This window comes from Erinaceus europaeus, chromosome X, assembly GCF_950295315.1.
Source record: "Erinaceus europaeus chromosome X, mEriEur2.1, whole genome shotgun sequence".
Classification (NCBI taxonomy): Eukaryota; Metazoa; Chordata; class Mammalia; order Eulipotyphla; family Erinaceidae; genus Erinaceus; species Erinaceus europaeus.
This window is the reverse complement of record NC_080185.1, coordinates 78,199,622-78,221,312: the sequence shown is the minus strand read 5'-3', so window position 1 is coordinate 78,221,312 and position 21,691 is coordinate 78,199,622. Positions and strand designations below refer to the sequence as shown.

The 21,691-nt window shown below is 39.5% G+C and overlaps 1 protein-coding gene across 7 annotated transcripts in view; it reads left to right on the top strand.

Moving 5' to 3' along the window:
- Positions 1–1,724: 1,724 nt before the first annotated feature.
- The window catches only part of EDA (ectodysplasin A), a 620,747-nt gene continuing 600,780 nt past the window's right edge, over positions 1,725–21,691 (top strand). For 4 of the 7 annotated variants that reach the window (XM_007530747.2, XM_007530746.2, XM_060182843.1 and 1 more), the window contains exon 1: positions 1,731–2,362. In XM_007530747.2, the coding sequence (XP_007530809.1) occupies positions 1,967–2,362 (396 nt within the window). In that variant the 5' untranslated portion in view covers positions 1,731–1,966. Of the gene's footprint in view, positions 2,363–21,691 lie in introns of all 7 variants that reach the window. The other 3 variants (XM_060182841.1, XM_007530749.2, XM_007530748.2) reach the window with 3 other exon arrangements.

Sequence of the window (21,691 nt, the reverse complement as noted above, 5' to 3'; positions counted from 1 at the left end):
AAAGTATAGTAACTTGCTCAGAGTGACCCAACAAAATAGTTTCATGGTCAAGTCAATTGACTCTTTGTCTAACATTCTTTCCTATGTTCTTATGATAAAGATCAATTAATCTGGAAATTCTCCTAACATCTATAATTCCTAGACTGAATTAGTCAGATTTAAAATCAGTTGTAAACTGCCCCCCCCACCTTTTCTTATCAGTATGATGATAATGTTCTGGGTAAATTTTATGTTTCATGGGTTAGGACTAATGAGGTGACACAGATACTTCTGAAGCACTAAGATATCATTAAGTATCTGAAAGAAAAACTGGCCATTGTTAGTGTATATTTAAAGTTTCTGACCTTTGTCATATCCCCTTACTGGAGGCTTTGTCTTTGTGTTGCTGTTTCTTTTCTAATTTGTCTGTCTTTCTTACTGGCCTAGGCTTTAGGCCTATCCTCTTCAACTCAGATAAACTGCTAATTATTCATAACATGGCAGCGGGAGTAAACCAAAGGTGTACACCTCACTCTCATCCACCAATTATTTTATTCATGATCTCACACTAGCAACTCTTGTCAGTTGTGACTCTTGGCTAATCCTCATTCTTCACAAAATCTATTGTTCTGACATTCTCTCTCTCTCTCTCTCTCTCTCTCTCTCTCTCTCTCCCCCCATGTATCTGTGTTTTCTCTGAACCCCTTCTGACTTGTGCAGCTGTTGAAGATGCTGCAGTGCACATCTGGACCATTTGGCTGACTTGTTGAACTTCCCCCAGGGATTACTTTAGGGAAAGTACGGGAGGAGTACAGAGGTCAGAACACTTGCCTTTTCAATAGAGAGAGATACCAGTAGTGCCTGGTCCTTAGGTGAACCACCTTTGTAAAACTTCTCATTCTGACCTGCTTTCCTTGCCTTCCCCATTTGTTCACTGAAAGAAAACTCCTACACTCAAAATTGTCACCGTGGGGAAGTGATAGATCCTCTCACATACCACTTTCTACATTGTAAAGAGATCAACACTTATCTTTTCAACTAATTAACTAATATGTCAAAAAAATGTTCTGGAACTGTTTACCCTTTGCGGGGCAACACCAGCCAGTTCTACCTAGCAGTGGGTTGTTTGGTTACTGAATCTTATGCCTCAGACTCACTCAGACTGAGTGCCTCAGTCCCACCCCATTCTAACTCTCTTGGGCTCCCAGGCTCCTGGGTCTCCTTTTCTTTTGGCGCGCCATTGGATTGCAAACAGCAGGCACAGTTTCCTTCCAAACCCTGAGCTGTTTTAATTAGTTTAACGTCTGTTAAATGCTTTGAAGATTGAAAACAACAGATAAGTACTGGATGATGCTATTAACAACTGTAGTTAATTGCAAACATTTCTATAAATACGGATTTCGGCTTTTTCCCCCCCTAGCTCCATTTTCTTTACCAGGTTCCCCAACTTTTCTCTGTGTCCCCTTCCTAGCCCCCCTCATCCCCACTTACAGACGAGGAAGGGTTAAATTGGGGTGGAGTCTAGGAATGACCGACAGTGAGAGTGACCAACTGGAGCTCCGCAAGCAGGAGACGATAGTAGAGCCGCAAGGCAGAGGGGGACTCACACCCCCCAAGGCCCCGCCTTGCAGCTGGAGGCCCCGGGTGTAACGGCAGGGGGCGGGGCGCTGGGGCTTGGAGGGCCCAGTGGTTGGGCGTCAGGGGCGCTGGAGGGTTGGGGCGGGGTCGGCCTGGGCCTCCTCCCTCATTCCCGTGGCAGACTAAGCCGCTCCTCTCTCCCGCCCCTCCTCCTCCCTTTCCCACCCCTCGGAGCGAAGCAGCACATGCGGCTGCTCCCAGCTCCGTCCCACCCAACCTCGGTCGCGCAGGAACTGGTCCCTGCAGCCCCCAACCGATGGCAGGACAGTAGGCGCTTGTCAAGGGTCGTGAACGACTGAGGCAGACGTAGCAGCTCCTGGGACTCAAAGAGTGGGTGTCTGCGGAGGCCATGGGCTACCCTGAGGTGGAGCACAGGGAACCCCTGCCTGCCACAGCGCGGCTGGAGCCGGGAAGCCAGGGCTGTGTCTGTCGCGGGGCCCCTGCCCGGGCGAGCGAAGGGAACAGCTGCCGGCTCTTCATGGGCTTCTTTGGCCTCTCGCTGGCGCTCCACCTGCTGACGTTGTGCTGCTACCTAGAGTTGCGCTCAGAGTTGCGGCGGGAACGCGGAGTCGAGTCCCGCCTTGGCGGCCCTGGCACCACTGGCACCTCTGGCACTCTAATCAGCTCCAGTGGCCTCGACGCTGATGGTTCCATCACCCGCAACTTTGGGCAATCGTCACCTCAACAGCAGCAGCTGGGACCAGGGGAATCCACAGTCACTCAAGAATCCCAGGACAGTCATCAGGTGAGTCATCTACTAAGGGCGGCAGAAGCCAAGGCCCCCTATCCTTGTGGGCAGGGTGGGGGGCCTTGGCCCTCAGAAGGGGTAGGTGGACCGGGCAGAGGTGGTTCTAGAGCAGGTTGCTTTCCCTCCTTAGTTCAGATTGCCCAGACCCTCTCGGGACCTCTGGATTTAAGAACTCTGGCTGGCGCTCGCAGCCACAGGCTAAGGCTGCCTCAGGAAAAGTTGGCGGCACTCCCAGCCGGCCTGGCGCGGAGGTGCCTGAGCTGCCCCTCTGGCGGGCTAACTGCAGCAGCTTGGCCCTTCAACTCCTGATGAGATTCTCGACCCGCGGTGCTTGTTTTTTCGTGTCCAGAGTCTATGCCAGCACCAGCAGGCTTTCCTTTGGAGTTGAAGCTGTAAACAGCTGTAATAACTGCTCCACGCCTGTTGGAATGACTTTTAACCATGTTTTCAGCGCTGGGTCCTTGTGCGCTGACCTGAAAGTAGGCTTGTTCACACTTAAAGCTTCAATTTGAGACTGATTGTCCTTGGTTGTCTACTGAGAATCAGAGCCCCTGAGGAATTCTGGTATAAATATGCTGTCTTGCTAGGCAACTTCTGAAAAGCAATTTTAAAACTCCATGCAAAGAACAGTCACCCTTTACATGCCAGTGCTGACTTTTTCCTTAAGGAGAGTGGGTGCAGTGGGTAGAGTGAGTGTAAATTTTCCTCACTACTGGTAACCTGAGAATAAGAATTTACCATTGGAATCATAGTCAACGACTGCCACCTCTCCAGATTCAAAGGAGGTCTCGAAACTTTACATCAGGCTCAACCTGATGCTGTTGACTGGCTACGGAAGAAGGGCAAACGCTAGAAGAAGAAGAATTGGAATCATTACTCAAGAGTAGTCTTTCAAGAGCAATTTTATATTTTTAAAATATTGTTTGTTCCCTTCTTAGCAACCTTACAAGCTTTGGTTGTTTTCTACTTTTTTAGGTCTTTATTTAGGTTAATTTAATGCACTTTAAAAATTAGTATTCTCTTGAAGGTCATATGTTTTCTTATGTGTACTTAAGAGAATCCTTTTGAATATATTTTAAAAATGTAGACTTATACCTTACTTGGAAGAAGACAAGTTGTACAAATACATTCCTTCAGGTGAAGGACTCAGGCCTTGTATATGTACTACTACATCCAGAACCACTGCCGTCACTTTATAACCATTACTTGTGCTATTTTGACGACCTTTCCAAAGCTGGTGTCATACAATGATAAAACTGTTTATACTGTGTATAGTTCAGTAGTCTCATTCTTGAAATGTTTGCAAGCACATCCAACTCATTGGATGCCAGATGGTGGTGCACCTGGTTGAGCCTGATCGCACTTTACAATGTGCAAGGACCGGGGTTCAAGCCCCCTGGTCCTACCTGCAGGGGGAAAGCTTCATAAGGGGTGAAGCAGGGGTGTGGGTGTCTCTCTGTCTATCTCCCTCTCTCTCTTCTTTCAATTTCTGGCTGTCTTTATCCAATAAATAAATATAATAAAATTTAAAAAAGAAAGAAAACCAAATATAACAACTAGACATTAGTAGACATGCTTCTCATACTTGAAGCTTTTAAACACAGTAGCTAAATTATAATAAACAAGGATTCTACTTTCTCTAATCCATCTTTCCCACTCCCACTCGTGCTCAATAGAAATATTTAGTAGTGGAACATCAACATTCTGTGAAAAGATGGGATTGAACTTCTGTAGTCAATTGATGTACAAGATTTTTCAACTTCAGAAAAGGCAGTCATGTTTATAGACTGAGGATTAGTAGCATCATTGTACTCTATGGTGTCTGATATCTTGGGACTTTCATAGATCTGTAGTGGTATCTAGTTGCCTGACCTTTGTATGATACTGCAATAGTTCTGTCTAGAATTAAATATAGCTCCCTATCATCTGTACATTATTCCTTCTATTTTATTCTTTTTGAGTGGTATGAGTGATAGGTCTTTACATATGCTGACATTGGTTATAATCTTAGCTTTTTAAAGTTTTAAGGGACCATATGAACCATATGAGTCTTTTTTTTTAATAGAGGCAGTGAAGCAGGGGTTGGGGGGGAGACTAGGGAGACCACAACATTGAAGTTTCCCTCAGTACAGTGGAGGCTGGAATATATAAGTCCATTTTGTTTGATTGCCCTGAGGGAACATATAGCACTTGAAGGAGAAGTGGCATGTCTAAGGTCATGCAGCTAAGGTAAATTAGAGGGTTTTTTTTTCCCTAATCATTGCTAGGATTTCACCATTTAAAGCTGACTTTTTCCTGTAGAAAGATACAGAGAGAAAATCACCACCACACCTAAGCTTCTTCCAGTGTGGTAGAGGCTAGTCTTGAACCTCCATCAAATCCAAGGCAAAGCCAGCATAATATCCAGGTAATATGTAGTACTGGCTTTGGAAGTAGTTCTGACTCCCAGTTCAGTGTCCATTCATTTGTAGCATACTGCATTATGGAGACTTTTAGTTAGTTTGGGGTGGAGCACCATAGAAGTTTTACAAAGTAGAGGGATCCAAACTTGATAACTTTCTTCTATTCTGCCTAGATTCAGACCATACAAAATTTAACCAGGGGGCTAGGCAATGACACACCTGGTTGAGCACACATGTTACTATACACAAAAACCCAGTTTTGTGTCCCCACTCCCCACCTACAGGGGGAACACTTCACAAACAGTGAAGCAGATAACCCTGAAGCAATTAAAATAATTAACCAACATATCCCTTATTCTCCTGAACTTCACTTTCAGGAGGATTGAAGTATGCTTTGAAAGAATTTTAACTCAAATTAAATTTAATTTTAGCTTCAGGACATTCATTTTTCCCATATTTCAATGGGAAAACTTGATTGGCTATTAGAATTAAGTTGATACTGCTACCTTCAGGTAAAATTTCTAATGCTCTGGTGCACCCTCTGCTGGCTTTGTGGGGGCATTTAATTGTTGTATCCGCTTACAGTCAAGATTCTAAGTTGTGCTGACAGATTCTGATTCATAAATAAGGAAGTAAACAGCCTTGTAGATTTGGCCATGTAGGTCATATTTTTATATTTTAGTTTTTTTTCCAACACAAACAGCTGCTGTTACAGCAACGCTTAGATGAAGAGGAAGAAAGATAAAAATATATGCCTTTTAATGGGCAGTGCTTTCAGGCTTCTCACCAATTTATCTGCAAAAGATGAAGCCAAACTGATGAGAACAAATTGCAGTAAGATTATAGGAATATGTCATGAGACTAAGTGGGCAGAACAGTGAGGGATACTTCATTGTATACGGTCATGCAAACTCATCCATGCTTATGACATGATGGGCTCAATTAAGACTTAAGAAAGGATTGAGAAACCACTAACTATACATATATGTTACCCCTTAGTTAAGAACTTCAAAGACAGGATACTAACATATGTTGGGGCAATTAGGATACATAGCAGAGAGATCAGTAAAATGCTCCAAGTGTGTTAAAAAAAGCCTTCCCAAGGGTTTGTGTGTGTGTGTGTGGGTGGGGATGGGGGTAGCACAGTATTTTTGCTTAACTAAACTTTCATGTCGGAGGCACCAGAGATGTTGAGTCCCTGGCATCACCATAAGCCAGAGCTGCACACTGTTTTAGAAAAGAAAAATAAGCAAAAAAATAAACAAACAAACAAAAAACAATAACATAAAACAAATTCCCTAGTGGGGACAAAATTGCTGATGATATAAAAGTAGGATTCATTTCAGACCAACCTTCTGATAAACTAGAAAAACAATAAAAAATCACCTGAAAACTCAATAAAATACAACCAGGATCACTCCAGAAACTCACTAAGCCACAGATACCAAGTTGTGATTGCTACTATGATTTCAGCTTGAACTCCCTAGGTAGATAACCTCACAAATGTGTCCTGGAACCTCACCTGTCCGAGCCCTAACCCACTAGGGAAATATAGAAATAGGCTGAGGGTATGGATTGACCTGCCAATGCCTACGTCCAGTGGAGAAACAATTACAGAAGCCAGAACTCCCACCTTCTACACCTCATAAAGAATTTTAGTCCGTACCTCCATAGGTGTAAATGATAGGGAAAGATGACCAGAGTACTCTCAACTCCATTCCATCAGGACCCAAATAAAGAAGGGGGGGAGTATCTACCTGTGAAATCTTATAAATTAGAAAACTCTTACCTTGACATTAATAAAAGTAGATGTATCTATACATTAAAAAAGGAAAGATCAAGGTGAATAATGTGACTTCACCATTCTTTTTTTTCAAATATTTATTTATTCCCTTTTGTTGCCCTTGTTGTTTTATTATTGTTGTAGTTATTACTGTTCTTGTTATTGATCACGTTGTTGTTGGATAGGACAGAGAGAAATGGAGAGAGGAGGGGAAGAAAGAGGGGGAGAGAAAGATAGATACCTGCAGACCTGCTTCACCACCTGTGAAGTGACCCCCCTGTAGGTGGGGAGCCCGGGGCTAGAACCAGGATCCTTATGCCTTGTGCTTTGTGCCACCGGTGCTTAACCCACTGTGTTACCACTCAACTCTCAGACTTCACCATTCTTAATAGCTAAGTGGTATTCAATTGTGTATATAGTCCAAAACTTTCTTAGCTACTCATCTGTTGTTAGACACCTAGGTTGCTTCCAAGTTTGGGCTGTTGCAAATTATGCTACTATGAACATAGGTGTGCATAGATCTCTTTGGATAGGTGTGTTTGTTTCTTTGGCATATATTTCTAGGAGAGGAGTTTCAGGTCATTGGGTATGTGCATTTCTAGCATTTTGATTGTTCTCCAGACTGCTCTCTAAGGGGATAATCCAAAAACAGAAGGATGGATATGGGATGATCTCACTCACAAGCAGAACTTAAACAAAAACAGAAAAAGGAAACAAAGTAAAAATTAGGCTGGTTTGGTGTATTACACCAAAGCAAAAGACTCTGGGGATGGAGGGTAGAAAGCTATCATGGAGAGATGTGAAATTTTAACCATTTGTCAACAACTATACTTTAAGCCATTGATCACCTCCAATAAAATGTTAATAAACAAATAAATAAATAGTACTGGAAAAAATAAGAGTGTCCCTTTGGACTTCATGGAATCCTGTCCCCATTATATTGAATAGCCAAAACTAGAAATCACTGCTATTCATTCTGCGAATAAACTGGCCCTGAGCCAGAAAAATAGTTCACTTGGATGGTTTACTGCTTTGTTATGTGCTTGACAAAGCCTGGCTTGACCCCTAATGCATTGAAGAAAGCTTTGGTACTGTGATCTCTCCCTCTCTCTCTCTCTCTCTCTCTCTCTCTCTCCTTCCCTCCCTCCCTCTTTCTTTCCTTTCTTTCTTGTTATTTCCCTTTCTATTTCTCTTTCTTTATCTTTAAAAAAAATACAGAAATAGGCCCCTCTGTCACTCTGTCATGTTTTGGTTCCTAAAGTCAGGTAAACAAAATAAAAACCTGATCATTTTCATGTTAAACATGGAAAGTAGATTTGCATGCACACTCATAGGGGATTCTGGTGATTGCTCTTCAAGAAAAACTTAACAGCTGATCAAAGTTCCCAGAAATCCAAGTGAATGGTTCTAAAGATTGGAGGATCTTTCTTTCTTTCTTTCTTTCTTTCTTTCTTTCTTTCTTTCTTTCTTTCTTTCTTTCTTTCAGAAAGGGCTGTGAGGTTCTAATAGAAATCTACAAATCCGTAAAAATATGAGTAAGATTGATATATTGTTATAATTTAATAACCTAGTTCAACAAACATAAATTGTATTATGAGCCAGGCTTATGTTAGGTAACGGACACCTTTTAACACTTGAATATTTTTTGGTGGTGAGAAATAGTTCATTCAAATAGTTGCTTCAAGAGATAATCTAAACTGAAATTCTAAGGTTTAAGAAGTATCCCCACCAAAATAAACAGAATAACTATGACAGATTAAAAGGTTTACTCAGAATCCTTAGGGGTATTTGAAGTGTACTCCAATTTACTTGAGGTGATGTCATAGAAATCAACCTTAACTTTTCAGGGATCATCTCTTGGTTTACTTAGATAGAACACTTTTATATACAGACTTGATATTACTTTAAAAAAAAAAATATATATATATTTTCCTCCTTCAGGGTTATTGCTGGGCTCAGTGCCTGCACCATGAATCCACCGCTCCTGGAGGCCATTTTCCCCCCCTTTTGTTGCCCTTGTTGTAGCTTCGTTGTGGTTATTATTATTGCCCTTGTTGACGTTCGTTGTTGGATAGGACAGAGAGAAATGGAGAGAGGAAGGGAAGACAGAGATGGGGAGAGAAAGATAGACACCTGCAGACCTGCTTCACCGCCTGTGAAGCGACTCCCCTGCAGGTGGGGAGCCGGGGTCTCGAACCGGGATCCTTACGCCGGTCCCTACGCTTTGCGCCACATGCGCTTAAGCCACTGCGCCACCACCTGACCCCCCAAAAATATTTTTTTATTTATTAATGAGAAAGATAGGAGGAGAGAGAAGAAAGAGAAAGAACTAGACATCTCTCTCCTACATACACTTCAGGGGATTGAACGCAGGATCTCATGCTTGAGAGTCTAAAGCTTTATTCACTCCTGAACCACTTGACATTACTTTTTAAGGCTGGTGTATCAAGAAAATGCTAGGTATCAGGGGCCAGGCAGTGGTGCACTCTGCTAAGTACACACTTTATCATGTGCAAGAACCAAGGTTTCAGTCCCTGCTCCCCACCTGTAGGGGAAGTTTCACTAGCAGTGAAGCAGGTCTGCAGATGGCTGTCTTTCACTCCCCCATCTTCCCCTTCTCTCTCAATTTCTATCAGACTGATAAAATAAAATGGAAAGGAAAAAAATGGCTTCCAGGAACAGCAGATTAATATTTATTTATTTATTTTTAAAATAAACACTGACACAAACCATAGTATAAGAGGGGTATAACTCCACACAATTCCCACCACCAGAACTCTGTAACCCATCCCCTCTCCTGATAGCTATCCTATTCTTTATCCCACTGGGAGTATGGACCCAGGGTCATTATGGGGTACAGGAGGTAGAAGAATTCATAGTTTTGAAACTGAGCCTCAGTGATAAACCTGGTAGGAAAAGGAAAGAAGGAAGGGAAGGGAAGGGAAGGGAAGGGAAGGGAAGGGTAGGGAAGGGAAGGGTAGGGAAGTGTAGGGAGGGGTAGGGAAGGGTAGGGTAGGGAGAGGAAATACTAGGTCTCATTAAATCCAATAATTTTTAGGTAAGGCGAATCTAGGTGAAACAGTATTCTATAGGTTTAAATCTTGACTGTTCAGTGTCACATTCAAGGCTTTTGCTAAACTGCCTCCATTATTATTTTATTTTAATTTTTATTTACTCAATTTGTATCCTGTCTTGGAATAATTTTCTAGTTACTTCTGTTGTGTTTAACAAATCTTGTATTTTTTTAATTACAGCTTCCCAGAAAGGTGCTTTCTGTTTTGTTTTATCTCACAGTGTCTGACACAGTGCTAGTTATAGTTAGGATACTTGAATACTTAATAAATTAAATGTTGTGGGGGTCGGGCGGTAGCACAGTGGGTTAAACACACATAGTGCAAAGCGCAAGGACCAGCTAAGGATTCCCGTTCAAGCCCCAGACTCCCCACCTGCAAGGAGATCGCTTCACAAGGCACAAGCTGCGAAGCAGGTCTGCAGGTATCTATCTTTCTCTCCTCCTCTCTGTCTTCCCATCCACTCTTGATTTCTCTCTGTCCTATCCAACAATGACAGCAACAACAATAATAATTACAACAACCATGGTAAGCAGCAAAGGCAACAAAAGAGAAAAAATAGCCTCCAGGAGCAGTGAATTCGTAGTGCAGGCAACAAGCCCCAGCGATAACCCTGGAGGCAAAATAAATAAATAAAATAATTTAAATGTTGTTTGGGGTCAATAAAGATGTTTATGTACAACAAAAGCATTTTCTCTTTAACAGGCATGCTTTCCTCAGGTCTTACTAAGCCTGTGAACTGTCAGTTATAGTTAGGTAAATAATTATTTACACTGATGATGTTTTGCTGGTTTCTATAATCTTTACGAGGTGAAATGGAGATTTCTAACCACATTAATTCTAAGATGATACAAAAATCATTTTGCAAAGTATCACTTGATTTTGTGTTTTATGTGCTATCAGATTTCATCTATTTCATCTTTTCTTATGTATTTTATGGAAAATAGTCTGCATTTATAACTGCCTTGTAGGAATGATCTCTTTGTACTAGAGAATGTCTGAAGCTATTGAATCTTCAAGAACATTACCAAGAGAAACCACTTGCTTTGTCTGCACATTGGCTTTCAGAGAGGACCATTTTTAGTTTACTACTCTATAAATGCTTAGCACTTAGCTCTTCCTTTTTTATTTTTTCATTTCCACTTTTCTATTAAAGCATGGCATGATACAGAGAAGTTGATAAATAATAAATGTGCAACTCAGTGCATCATTATTAACTGAATATGCAGATATTACCAGAATACAGGTGAAGAAATAGAACATTTTATAATCCCTACTTTATGTCCCATCCCTATCACTCACTGTACCATCTTCTTTCTCCAAAGTAACTGACTATACTGACTTCTAATATCCAATATTATTTTTTATCATTTTGAATTGATATAAATGAATTCAAATGATGTATATTCTGGGTGGGTCTGTTTTCTTTTTCACAACACTATAATATCCTGCCTATTACTACATACAGTTGTATCTTTTTATGTATCCTTCTTTGAATATGCCACAATTTATTGGATCTACTGATAATTTCTATCTTAGTCAATGAAAGAAAAAAAAATGGAGAAAAAGTGGGCACTGGGAGAAGTGGAAAAAAAGTGGGCAATGGGAGAAGTGTATTTGTTGTGCAGGTGTGCCCAAGTGATAACTTTGGTGGCAATAAAAATAAGAAAGAAAGAAAAAATAACGTGCTTGTCTTTTGCTTATATGTACTTGAATTCTGTTGGAGATGTACATAAGATTGAAATTTCTGGTTCATTGGGAATATATTTTCAACTTTATTGATAATAATGGTTTTATTAATAATTGTAATTTTGGGGTCACCTTGGCTTACAATACTATACATGTTTTAGAAGCATAATTTCATACCTGTTCAAAGTGTATAACCACATGACACCCAACACAAAAATATCACTACCCCTATTGCAAATTCTGTTGGACCTTGCACTAATCTTTTTATTGGATCATTAATTTACATTTCCTTTATTATTTAAAATGTTCTTTTTATTATATAGTTCTTAAGCATGTTAATATAAACACCAACCGGTGATTTGGTGGGTTCCTGAAGTCGTTCTAGTCCTGTCTTCTTGGGGTCCCAGGTGGTCTCCTTTGGTATTCCTAGTTGACCCGGGAGAGGAGAGGAGAGAAACACAGCTGCTGCTGCTCCATAGCCCCGCCTCCAGAAGTCTCTCTTCTATCATGCTCTAATCTTGCAATGCACTGTCGTAGTTCCCCAGTCTACTTTCATAGATTCAGTGTATAGTCTGAGTCCAAAGGTTTACCTACATTTGATTTTTCTTTTTCCCTTGCCCTGCTTACTCTATATAAGTAAGGTCATTCACAGTTTTCCTTTTATATAAGTCCTTTTAGTATTTCTTATAGGGTTAGTCTAGTGGTGTTGAATTCTTTAATTGCTGTTTGTCTGCAAAGCTTATCTTCAGTCTTTTAAACCTGACTAATAACATAGCTAGTACGAATATTCTTGGGTGAAGGTCTTTTCATTCATAACTTGGAATACATGTTGCTGATACTTTTTGGTTGCTAAGTGTTTGTTTTGAGAAATCAGCCAATAGTATTAAAAGAGTTCCTTTATAAGTGACTTTTTGCTTTTCTCTTGCTGATTTTAAGATTTTACCATTGACATTTGCAATTTCAACTATTAGGTGTCTTAGTGTACTCGGGTTTGGTTTTTTTTTTTTTTATTAGAACCCAAGACCTTTCTGTACAAGATTGTCCACCTCCTTCTTTAGTTTGAAGAAAAGTCTGGGCTATAGTTTTTCTCAAGTAAGAATTATCTAATGACAGTTTTTCTAAGTTACTGTGACATTGTTATTCCTACCAGCAATGTATGATAATTCTTGTAATTCTACATTATTTCTAATACTTCCACATCCTTGCTAAGATAAAAACTATTCTAGTTCTCATCACACTCCTTTTAATCAGAGCCAGCTGGGTGGGAGTGTAGTAGTATTTCATAGTAATTTTAATGGACTTTTACACAAGACTAATGAAGTTTTATTATGTATTTTATGTTTATATCTATTTATCTATCTTCTGTGAAGTGCCTATACAAGTCCTTTGCTCATTCTTCTATAGGATTGTTTGCCCTTTTCATATTAGTTTGTAGAAAATCTTTATAAAACCTGACAAAGTCATGTAAATATTGCAAATATTTCTGTAGACTATTCATAATATCCTTTAATAAACAGAAGTTTTTGTTTTTTATTTGTGATTAGTAGTGGAATAAAGATTATAAGATTACAATGTATAGTTCCACAATACACCCACCAACAACATTCTGTGTGCCCACCTTTCCACCTCCCAAAGATAACCACGATAGTTCTCACAAGTTTTAGAAACAGTTTGCTTGCCAGTAGTTGTCCTTCATCTCTTTACATATTTTACTAAGCATAATTACCTACACTTATTTTTTATATTTATTTATTTATTCCCCTTTGTTTCCCTTCTTTTATTGTTGTAGTTATTGATGTTGCTGTTGTTGGATAGGACAGAGAGAAATGGAGAGAGGAGAGGAAGACAGAGAGGGCTAGAGAAAGATACTAGACACCTGCAGACCTGCTTCACAGCTTGTGAAGTGACTCTCCTGCAGGTGGGGAGCTAGGGACTTAAATCTGGATCCTTATGCCAGTCCTTTCACTTTGCGCCACCCACGCTTAACCCTCTGTTAAGTTAGCGCGACTAATTTAGCGTGACTGGGAGTCGCGCTACCGCCCGACTCCCAGTCACCTACAGTTCTATTTGTTTTGTCCCAAAGGGCACAATGTCATCTTTTTTGATTGCAGAGTTATAGCCAGTCATTTTTTTTTGTACTCCAGAATTATCACTGAGGTTCAGTGCTTGCACTGCACTATGAATCCACTGTGTGCGGCCATTTTTTAAAATTTAATGAATAGGACAGAGAGAAATTAAGAGGGAAGAAGGAGATAGGAAGGGAGAGAGAAAGCTAGACACCTGCAGACCTGCATCACCACTTGTGAAGCGACCCCTCTGCAGATTGGAAGCTGGGGGCTTGAACCAGGATTTTTGCATGTATCCTTGGGTTCATACTATGTGTGCCTAACCCGGTGTGCTACTGCCCAGCTCCCTGACAGTCATCTGTTAATGGCATTGAGGCAGCTTCTACTCTTTGACTATTTTGAATAATGCAGCCATGAACATAGGGATGCATATGTCCCTTCAAATTAATGTTTGCATGTCCTTTGCATAAATGTCTAAGAGTGATATTGCTGGATCATAAGGTAGTCCCATTTTTATTTGTTTAAGGACTCTCCATACAGTCTTCCAAAGGGGCTGCACCAGTTTGCATTCCCACCAGCAATGTAACAAACCTCTTTTTCTTCACAACCTCTTGACCATCTCTCCTTTCCTGTTTGGTTGATATAAGCCATTCTCACAGGTGTGAGATGGAATATCAGTGTAGTTTTATTTTTATTTTCTCTAATGATAAATGAGGTTGAATGTTTCTTTATGTTTCTGTGGGCCATGTGTGTCTCTTCTTAAAAAAAAACTGTTCAGTTTTTTAACGCACTAATATGGGCTTATTTTTTATTTATTTTGTAAAGCTATACTAATTCTGTGCATATGTTTGATATTAATCACTTGTTGGATGTGTGATATGTAAATATCATCTCTCATTTATTGGATTACATATGTAGTTTGCTTTGAATGTTTAAAAGTTTTTAGTTTCCTTTTTAATTAATTCATTTATTTTTATCATCTTTATTTATTTATTGGATAGAGACAGCCAGAAACTGAGAGGAGGAAGGGGTAGAGAGGGAGAGAGAAAGAGAGACAGCTGCAGATTTGTTTTACCACTCACAAAGCTTTCCCTCTTTAGGTGCGGACCAGGGGCTTGAACCCAGGTCCTTATGCACTGTAATATGTGCTCTCAACCAGGTGCACCATACCACCCAGCCCCGTATTTAGTTTCATGTAGTCCATTTATTTACTCTTGTTTTCATTTTCCATTCACATGGGGTTGAGTCCCAATATATATTTGATATGAAGATCCTGTAAAATTTTGGCGATGTTTTCTGCTGTAATTTTTATAGTTTGTGGTCTAATATCTTGGCCTCACCCAAGTAATGAAGCTGAAGGGTTGTCATTCCACACCTGAAGTCTCTGGACACAGTCTGAAGTGAAGCATGCTGAGGTGGTACTCGTTGCGTTGATTAGTTTGGGATCAGCAGATGCAATATCATTTGATGTGAATTGAGAGAAGCATGCAGGAAAGTGAGCCCCACCCTTGAGGTTCCAGGACTGGGGAATTATAGAGGAAGTGGGGAGTTCCTGCTGTCCTAGGCTTAAGAAGACAGTAGATACTTATTGCTATAGTCACATTATTTGTCAATTAGGTTAACTTTGAAAAATCTCTTTGTTAGGATTTGCTGTATCATACAAAACATCACCATAATTTATGTCCTTTGAAATTATTTGTATATAGCTGTGCCACTGGTTGCTTCTGTTCTCCCTGGTCTAGGCTTTTTGGGACTTTGTTAGGAGGTGAACCACCTGGGATGGAATTAGAGAATCCTATGAAAGGAAAGGTCTCACCCAAGTGATGAAGCTGAAGGGTTGTCGTTCCACACTTGAAGTCTTTGGACACAATCTGAAGTGAAGCATGCTGGGGTGACACTGGTTGCATTGATTAGGTTGCGATCAGCGGATGCAATATTATTGGATAAGAATTGGGAGAAGCATACGGGAAAGTGGGTTCATTTTTCTTAATAGTTGTATAGTATTCCATTGTGTATATATACCACAGCTTTCTCAGCCACTAATCTGTTGTTGGGCACCTGGGTTGCTTCCAGGTTTTAGTTATAAGGAATTGTGTATAATTGTCTATTCTTGATTTTGCTTTTTTCCTTTCTCTTTTTCTTTTGTTTGGTTGCTATTTTTTCTTGGACTGACAGTGTTGTTTGGCTAGTTGGTATTAGTTGACTTGCGTCAATTTTTGCTTCAGTTGAGATTGTGATAATTTATGAGGTTTCTGACTGCATTTGTCATAAAGGCCTTTAGTATAATGTGACTTGTACTAAAAACACAAGAGCTGAAGAATGACATAACAAAAAAATAAAAACCACATCAATAAAAAAAATGGCTAAATCAAGAGCAAATAATAATGCACCACAATGAATCAGGGTAGGAGCCAGAAGAAACTCTAAGTTAGTCAGAAGTAGGTACGAATTGTATGCAAGCAATAATAAACCTAATAATCACAGAAATGAATACAACAAAGAAAGAGGTAAAAGAGCTGAAAAAGAGATTGAGAGACAGCGAAAACGACAACAGAGACATATGGGATGATCTCAAAAGAAGTGACATTAGTATAATTGGGCTACCAGAGGAATAAAGAGAGGGAGGGGAAGTAAATATTCTAGAGGAAATAATAGAAGAAAACTTCTCAGACCTAAACAACAGAAAGGACATTAAGATTCAAGAGGCCCAGAGAGTCCCAAACAGAATCAACCCAGACCTGAAGACACCAAGACACATCATAGTTATAATGAAAAGAAGTAAGGGTAAAGAAAGGATCTTAAAGGCTGCAAGAGAAAAATAATAAGTCATGCATAGGGGAAAACCCATAAGACTATCAGCAGACTTCTCCACGCAAACTCTAAAAGCCAGAAGAGAATGGCAAGATATCTGTGGAGCCCTCAATGAAAAAGGGTTTCAACCAAAGATACTATATCTCGCTAGACTCATTCAAACTAGATGCAGGGATCAAAAACTTCTCAGACAGATGAGAGTTAAAGAAGGCAGCCATCATCAAGCCTTCCCTGAAAGATGTTCTAAAAGACATCTTATAAACAAGAACATCTCTAAATACTTGCCATATATCAGAGCAAATAAACAATTGTTGAATAATGGCACTACAATACATTCAATCCATAATATCAATGAATGTCAATGGCTTAAATTTACCCATTAAAAGGCACAGAGTGGGAAGATGGATCAGAAAACGAACCCAACCATATGTCGTATGCAAGAATTCCTTCTGACCCCACAAGACAAACACAGACTTAAAGTGAAAGGATAGAAAACTATTATACAGGCTACTAATGGACCACAGAAAAGGGAGGAACAGCCACTCTTATTTCTGATATTATAGACTTTAAATTAAATAAAGTAATAAAAAATAGGCAAGGACATTACATTATGATTAGAGGAGCAATAAACTAAGAAGATTTAACAATTATTAACATCTATGCATCCATGCTTTTTTAATACTGCTTTGTAGTTTAAACTGAAGTTGTGGAGCACGGTGCCTCCATGTTTTCTCCTTTTTCTCAGAAGTGCTTTTGTCATTCTTATTTTTTTTCTTTTTTGTGGTTCCACCCAAAATCGTTAGACAAAATTTTCAATTTCCTTGAAAAATATCATTGTGACCTTGGTAGGGATTCCATTGAAATTGTAGATGGATTTTTGTAGAGTTCCTATTTTAATAATGTTTATTTTTCCCATTCAGAAATAAGGAGTATTTTTCTATTTCTGTGTTCCCTTCTCTATTACTGTTAGCCATATCCAGTAGTTTTCCATGTAAAGGTATCAACTTCATGAGATTTATTCCAAGGCATTTTGTGTTTTGGGTTTCAATCGTATATAAGTTGAGATTTTTATTTCCCTTTTATTTTCTTACTCCTCTTTACAGAAATGCCACAGATTTATGAGTTTTAATTTTTTATCCTGGTAATTTACTATATTTTTAAATTATTTCCAGTATTTGTCGTTGTTAAGAGTCTTTGGGATTCTCTAGATATACTATCATGTAATCCACAAATAGCGGTTGATCAATTTATTCCCTTCCAATATGATATACTTTTAGTATCTCTTTCTTGTTTTATTGTAGTGTTGAAGACCTGGAGGGATATGTTGAATAGTGGAGATAGTAGAGAACCTCGTCTAGTTCCCAATTTTAAAGGAAAAACATTTATGTTTACCCCACTGAGAATGATGTTAGCTGTGGATTTATAATAAAAAGATTTAATTATGTTGAAGAATTGTTCCTCTAGTCTCAATTTCTGGAGGGTATTAATCATAAATGGATGATGTACCTTGCCAAATGCCTTTTTGGCATCAACTGATACGATCACGATTTTTATCTTTCTTTTTGTTCATATAGTGGATTCCATTGATTGACTTGTAGACGTTGAACCATTGCTTTTTTCCAGGGACATATCCCACTTGATCTTGGTGAATTATTCTCTTGATATATTTTTGAATTTGCCAATACTTGTTGAGAATTCATGCATTGGTATTTATCAGGAATATGTTTATCATTTTCTTTCTTGGTAGAGTCCTTTCCTGCTTTCAGTATCAACCTCATATGTACTTGGGGATGATTTTCCCCTTTACTTTTCTGAAAGAGTTTGAGGAAAATTGGTGTTATTTATTCTTTGACAGTCTTACAGAATTTGTTAGTAAAGCTGTCTGGGCCTGGGCTTTTATTGTTGGGAAGATTTTTGATTACTGATCCAATTTCTATACTAGCAATTTGCCTGTTTCAGCAATATTCTTGTGTTAGGCTTAGCAGGTGGTATGAATTTAGGAATGTATCCACCTCATCTAGGCTGTCCAATTTTCATAGAGATGATCATAATAGTCACGTATGGTTCTATGTATCTCCCCATCTTCTGTTGTAATTTCAGCTCTCTTGTTCATAATTGTTTTTACCATATCTTTTTGTGAGTCTAGTCAGTGTTTCATCTATTTCATTTATTCATTTGAAGAACTAGCTCTTGTTTCCATTGATATTTTAGGTCAACTTTCTGATTTCTATTTCATTAATTTCTACTCTGACTTTGACTATTTCTTTCCTCAAGCTTACTTTTGTATCTCTTTGTTGCTTCTTTTCTAGTTGATTCACTTGTGATATTAGATTCCTTACTTGAGATCGTCACTGTTTATTAAAGTGGACCAGTATTGCTTTGAACATTCGTCTTATGGTGGCTTTTGCCATATCCCACAGCATCTGATAATGGGTTTCTTAATTTTCTTTATTCTTTAAATAATGTTTAAATTTTCTTTTGATTTCTTTAGCAATTTAGCTGTTATTCAGAAGTGAATTGTTTACTCTCCACAGTTTGAATGAATTTCCTTGTTTCTTTTCTGTGGTGGATTTCTTTTTTTATATTTTATATATTTATTTATGAGAAAGATAGGAGAGAAAGAACCAGACACCACTCTGGTACATGTGCTGCCAGGGATCCAACTCAGAACCTCATGGTTGAGAATCCAATGCTTTATCCACCACTCCACCTTCCGGACCACTGTAGTGAATTTCTAACTTCATTACCTCATGGTCAAAAATCCTTTTTATGATTTCAATATTAACACATTTATTGAGGCTGTCTTTCTGCCCCAACACATGGTAAATTCTTAAGAATGTTCTTTTTTATTGTATTTATGAAAAGGAAACACTGAAAAAACCATAGGATAAGCGGGGTACAACTCCACACTATTCTCACCACCAGAACTCTGTATCCCATCCCCTCCCTTGATAGCTTTCCTATTCTTTAACCCTTTGGGAGTATGGAGCCAAGGACATTGTGGGATGCAGAAGGTGGAAGGTCTGGTTTCTGTAACTGCTTCCCAGCTCAACATGGGAGTTGACAGGTTGATCCATACTCCCAGCCTGCCTGTCTCTTTCCCTAGTGGGGTGGGGTTCTTGGGAATCAGAGCTCCAGGACACATTGATGGGTTGTCTGTCCAGGGAAGTCTGATTGGCATCATGCTAGTATCTGGAACCTGGCGGCTGAAAAGAGAGTTAACATACAAAGCCAAACAAACTGTTGACCAATCATTAAATTAAAGGCTGGAATAGTGCAGATGAAGAGTTGGGGGTGGGTGTCTCCATTTTGTAGATAGCTAGCAGACATATTTTAGTTATATTCCAAAGGGCCTGTGGCTATACTAGATTTTTTTCCCTGAGCCTGAAATCTGATATGCAGGTGGATCCTAGTTATTGTCTGTGGAGATGATGTCATGGCTGGAAAAAGGACCAGAAAGCTGGATCAGGGAAGAGAGTAACCCCCAAATATTGAAAAGGTGTACTAATATCATTGACTATAAACCCTAGATTTGATCTTTTTGGGGCCCATATTCAGCTTCGGAGCCTATGTGACCTCTGCATAGTCTGGTCCTAAGTAGGAATGTTCCAAGCTGCCCCAATATCAGTAACTATCTTCCTCAGTTGTAGCATAGGGTATGTTGTTCGGCCTTCCTTCGGAGGATGGAACATTTTCTACCATTGTTGATCCAAGTTGGGGGCAAGGTCCTATAGGGGCACACAGAGGAGTCTATTTTGTTGTTCCTGATAGAAATGACCAGTAACAACGGAGAGAGGAATTTTTTCGAGTTCTAGGCCCTTCAAGTCTGTTTGGGAATCTCAGGATTCCCCAAATAGGGTCCCAGCTGATGGGGTGGCCTGATAGTGACTAAAGAGTCATCCTTAAAGTATACCAGTGTCTTGCCCTGATTCAGCTTTTTCAGTCCTTGCTTTTCTAAGGTTAGCTTTGGGGTGAGCTAGAGAATTGTAATAGGAAGTAGGTGAAGAGGGTGTCTAAGTCTAAGTAGGCACTATTTCATTAGGAACTTGATACTGACTCACTACAGACTATTGTGTATTTTTGCTTTCAGGTATATATTTTGCCCTAATTTATGGATACATGTGGACCTATACTCTATCTCATGGGACCTGGTTTATATCTAGATTTTGGGACTTTGTTAAGAAGTGAGTCACCTGGAATGGAATTAGAGAATACAATGAAAGGAAAGGTCTCACCCATGTAATGAGTGTGAAGGATTGACATCCCATGCCAGATGTCTCTGGACACAGTCTGAAATGAAGTATGCTGGAGTGGTATTCATTATGCTGATTAGGTTGGGTCAGCAAATGCGATATTATTTGGTAAGAACTGAGAAAAGCATGCAGGAAAATGAGCCCCACCCTAGAGGTTCCAAGACTGGGGGAAATATAGGTTCTAAGGAGGAAGCGGAAGTTTCCTGTTGTCGTAGGGTTTAAGAAGGGAATAGATAATTATTGTTATAATCATATTATTTGGCAATTGGGTTAACTTTGAAATATGTCTTTGGGTTTGCGGTATCAAACACAACGTGGCCATAATTTATGTCCTTTGACATTATTTACATATAGCTGTGCAAGCAGTTCCTTCTGTTCTCCCTGGTCTAAACTTTTAAGAGAATTCAGCATATCAAAGACTCATCCTATCATCTGTGCATTAAAAACTTTGAGATAATCAATCAATTTTCCCCTGTCATATTAATTTAATAGTGATTTATATGACTACAAATTAATAGGTGTGTACAAAACAACATACCCACCACCAAAGGACTGTGTCCCATCCCACCCTCCCCCCTCTCGAACATCCCACCTCACCCTCAACTCAGGGTTTTTACTTTGGTGCCCTACTCCAAATCCTTCTTTGAGATTCCTTTTCTGTTCTTCTTTTCAACTTCTGTTTATGAGTGGGATCATCCAATAGGGATCATCCAATACTTATCTTTGTCTATCTGAATTGTCTTACTTAACGTAATTCATTCTAGGTCCATCCAAGATGGGTCAGAGAAATTGGGTTCATTGTGCTTGATTCCATTGTATATATATGATAGCTTTCTCAGCCACTCATCTGTTGTTGGACACTGGGTTGTTTCCCTGTTTTAGCTACTACAAGTTATGCTGCTATGAATATAGGTGTATACATATCTTTTTGGTTGGGTATGGAATCTCGGCGATATTTTCCTTGGAGAGGAATTACTGGGGCATATGGAATGTCCGTGTCTAGCCTTGTGAGACTTCTCCAGACTTCTTCCAACATAGGTTGGACCAATTTACATTCCCACCAGCAGTGTAGAAGGGTTCCTTTGTCCCCACAGCCCCTCCAGCATTTGTTGCTGCTGTCCTTTTTGATGTATGCAATTCTCATTGGGGTGACGTGGTATCTCAATGTTGTCTTTATTTGAATTTATCTGACAATCAGTAACCTGAAGCAATTTTTCATGTTTTTGTTAGCCTTTTGGATCTCTTCTGTAG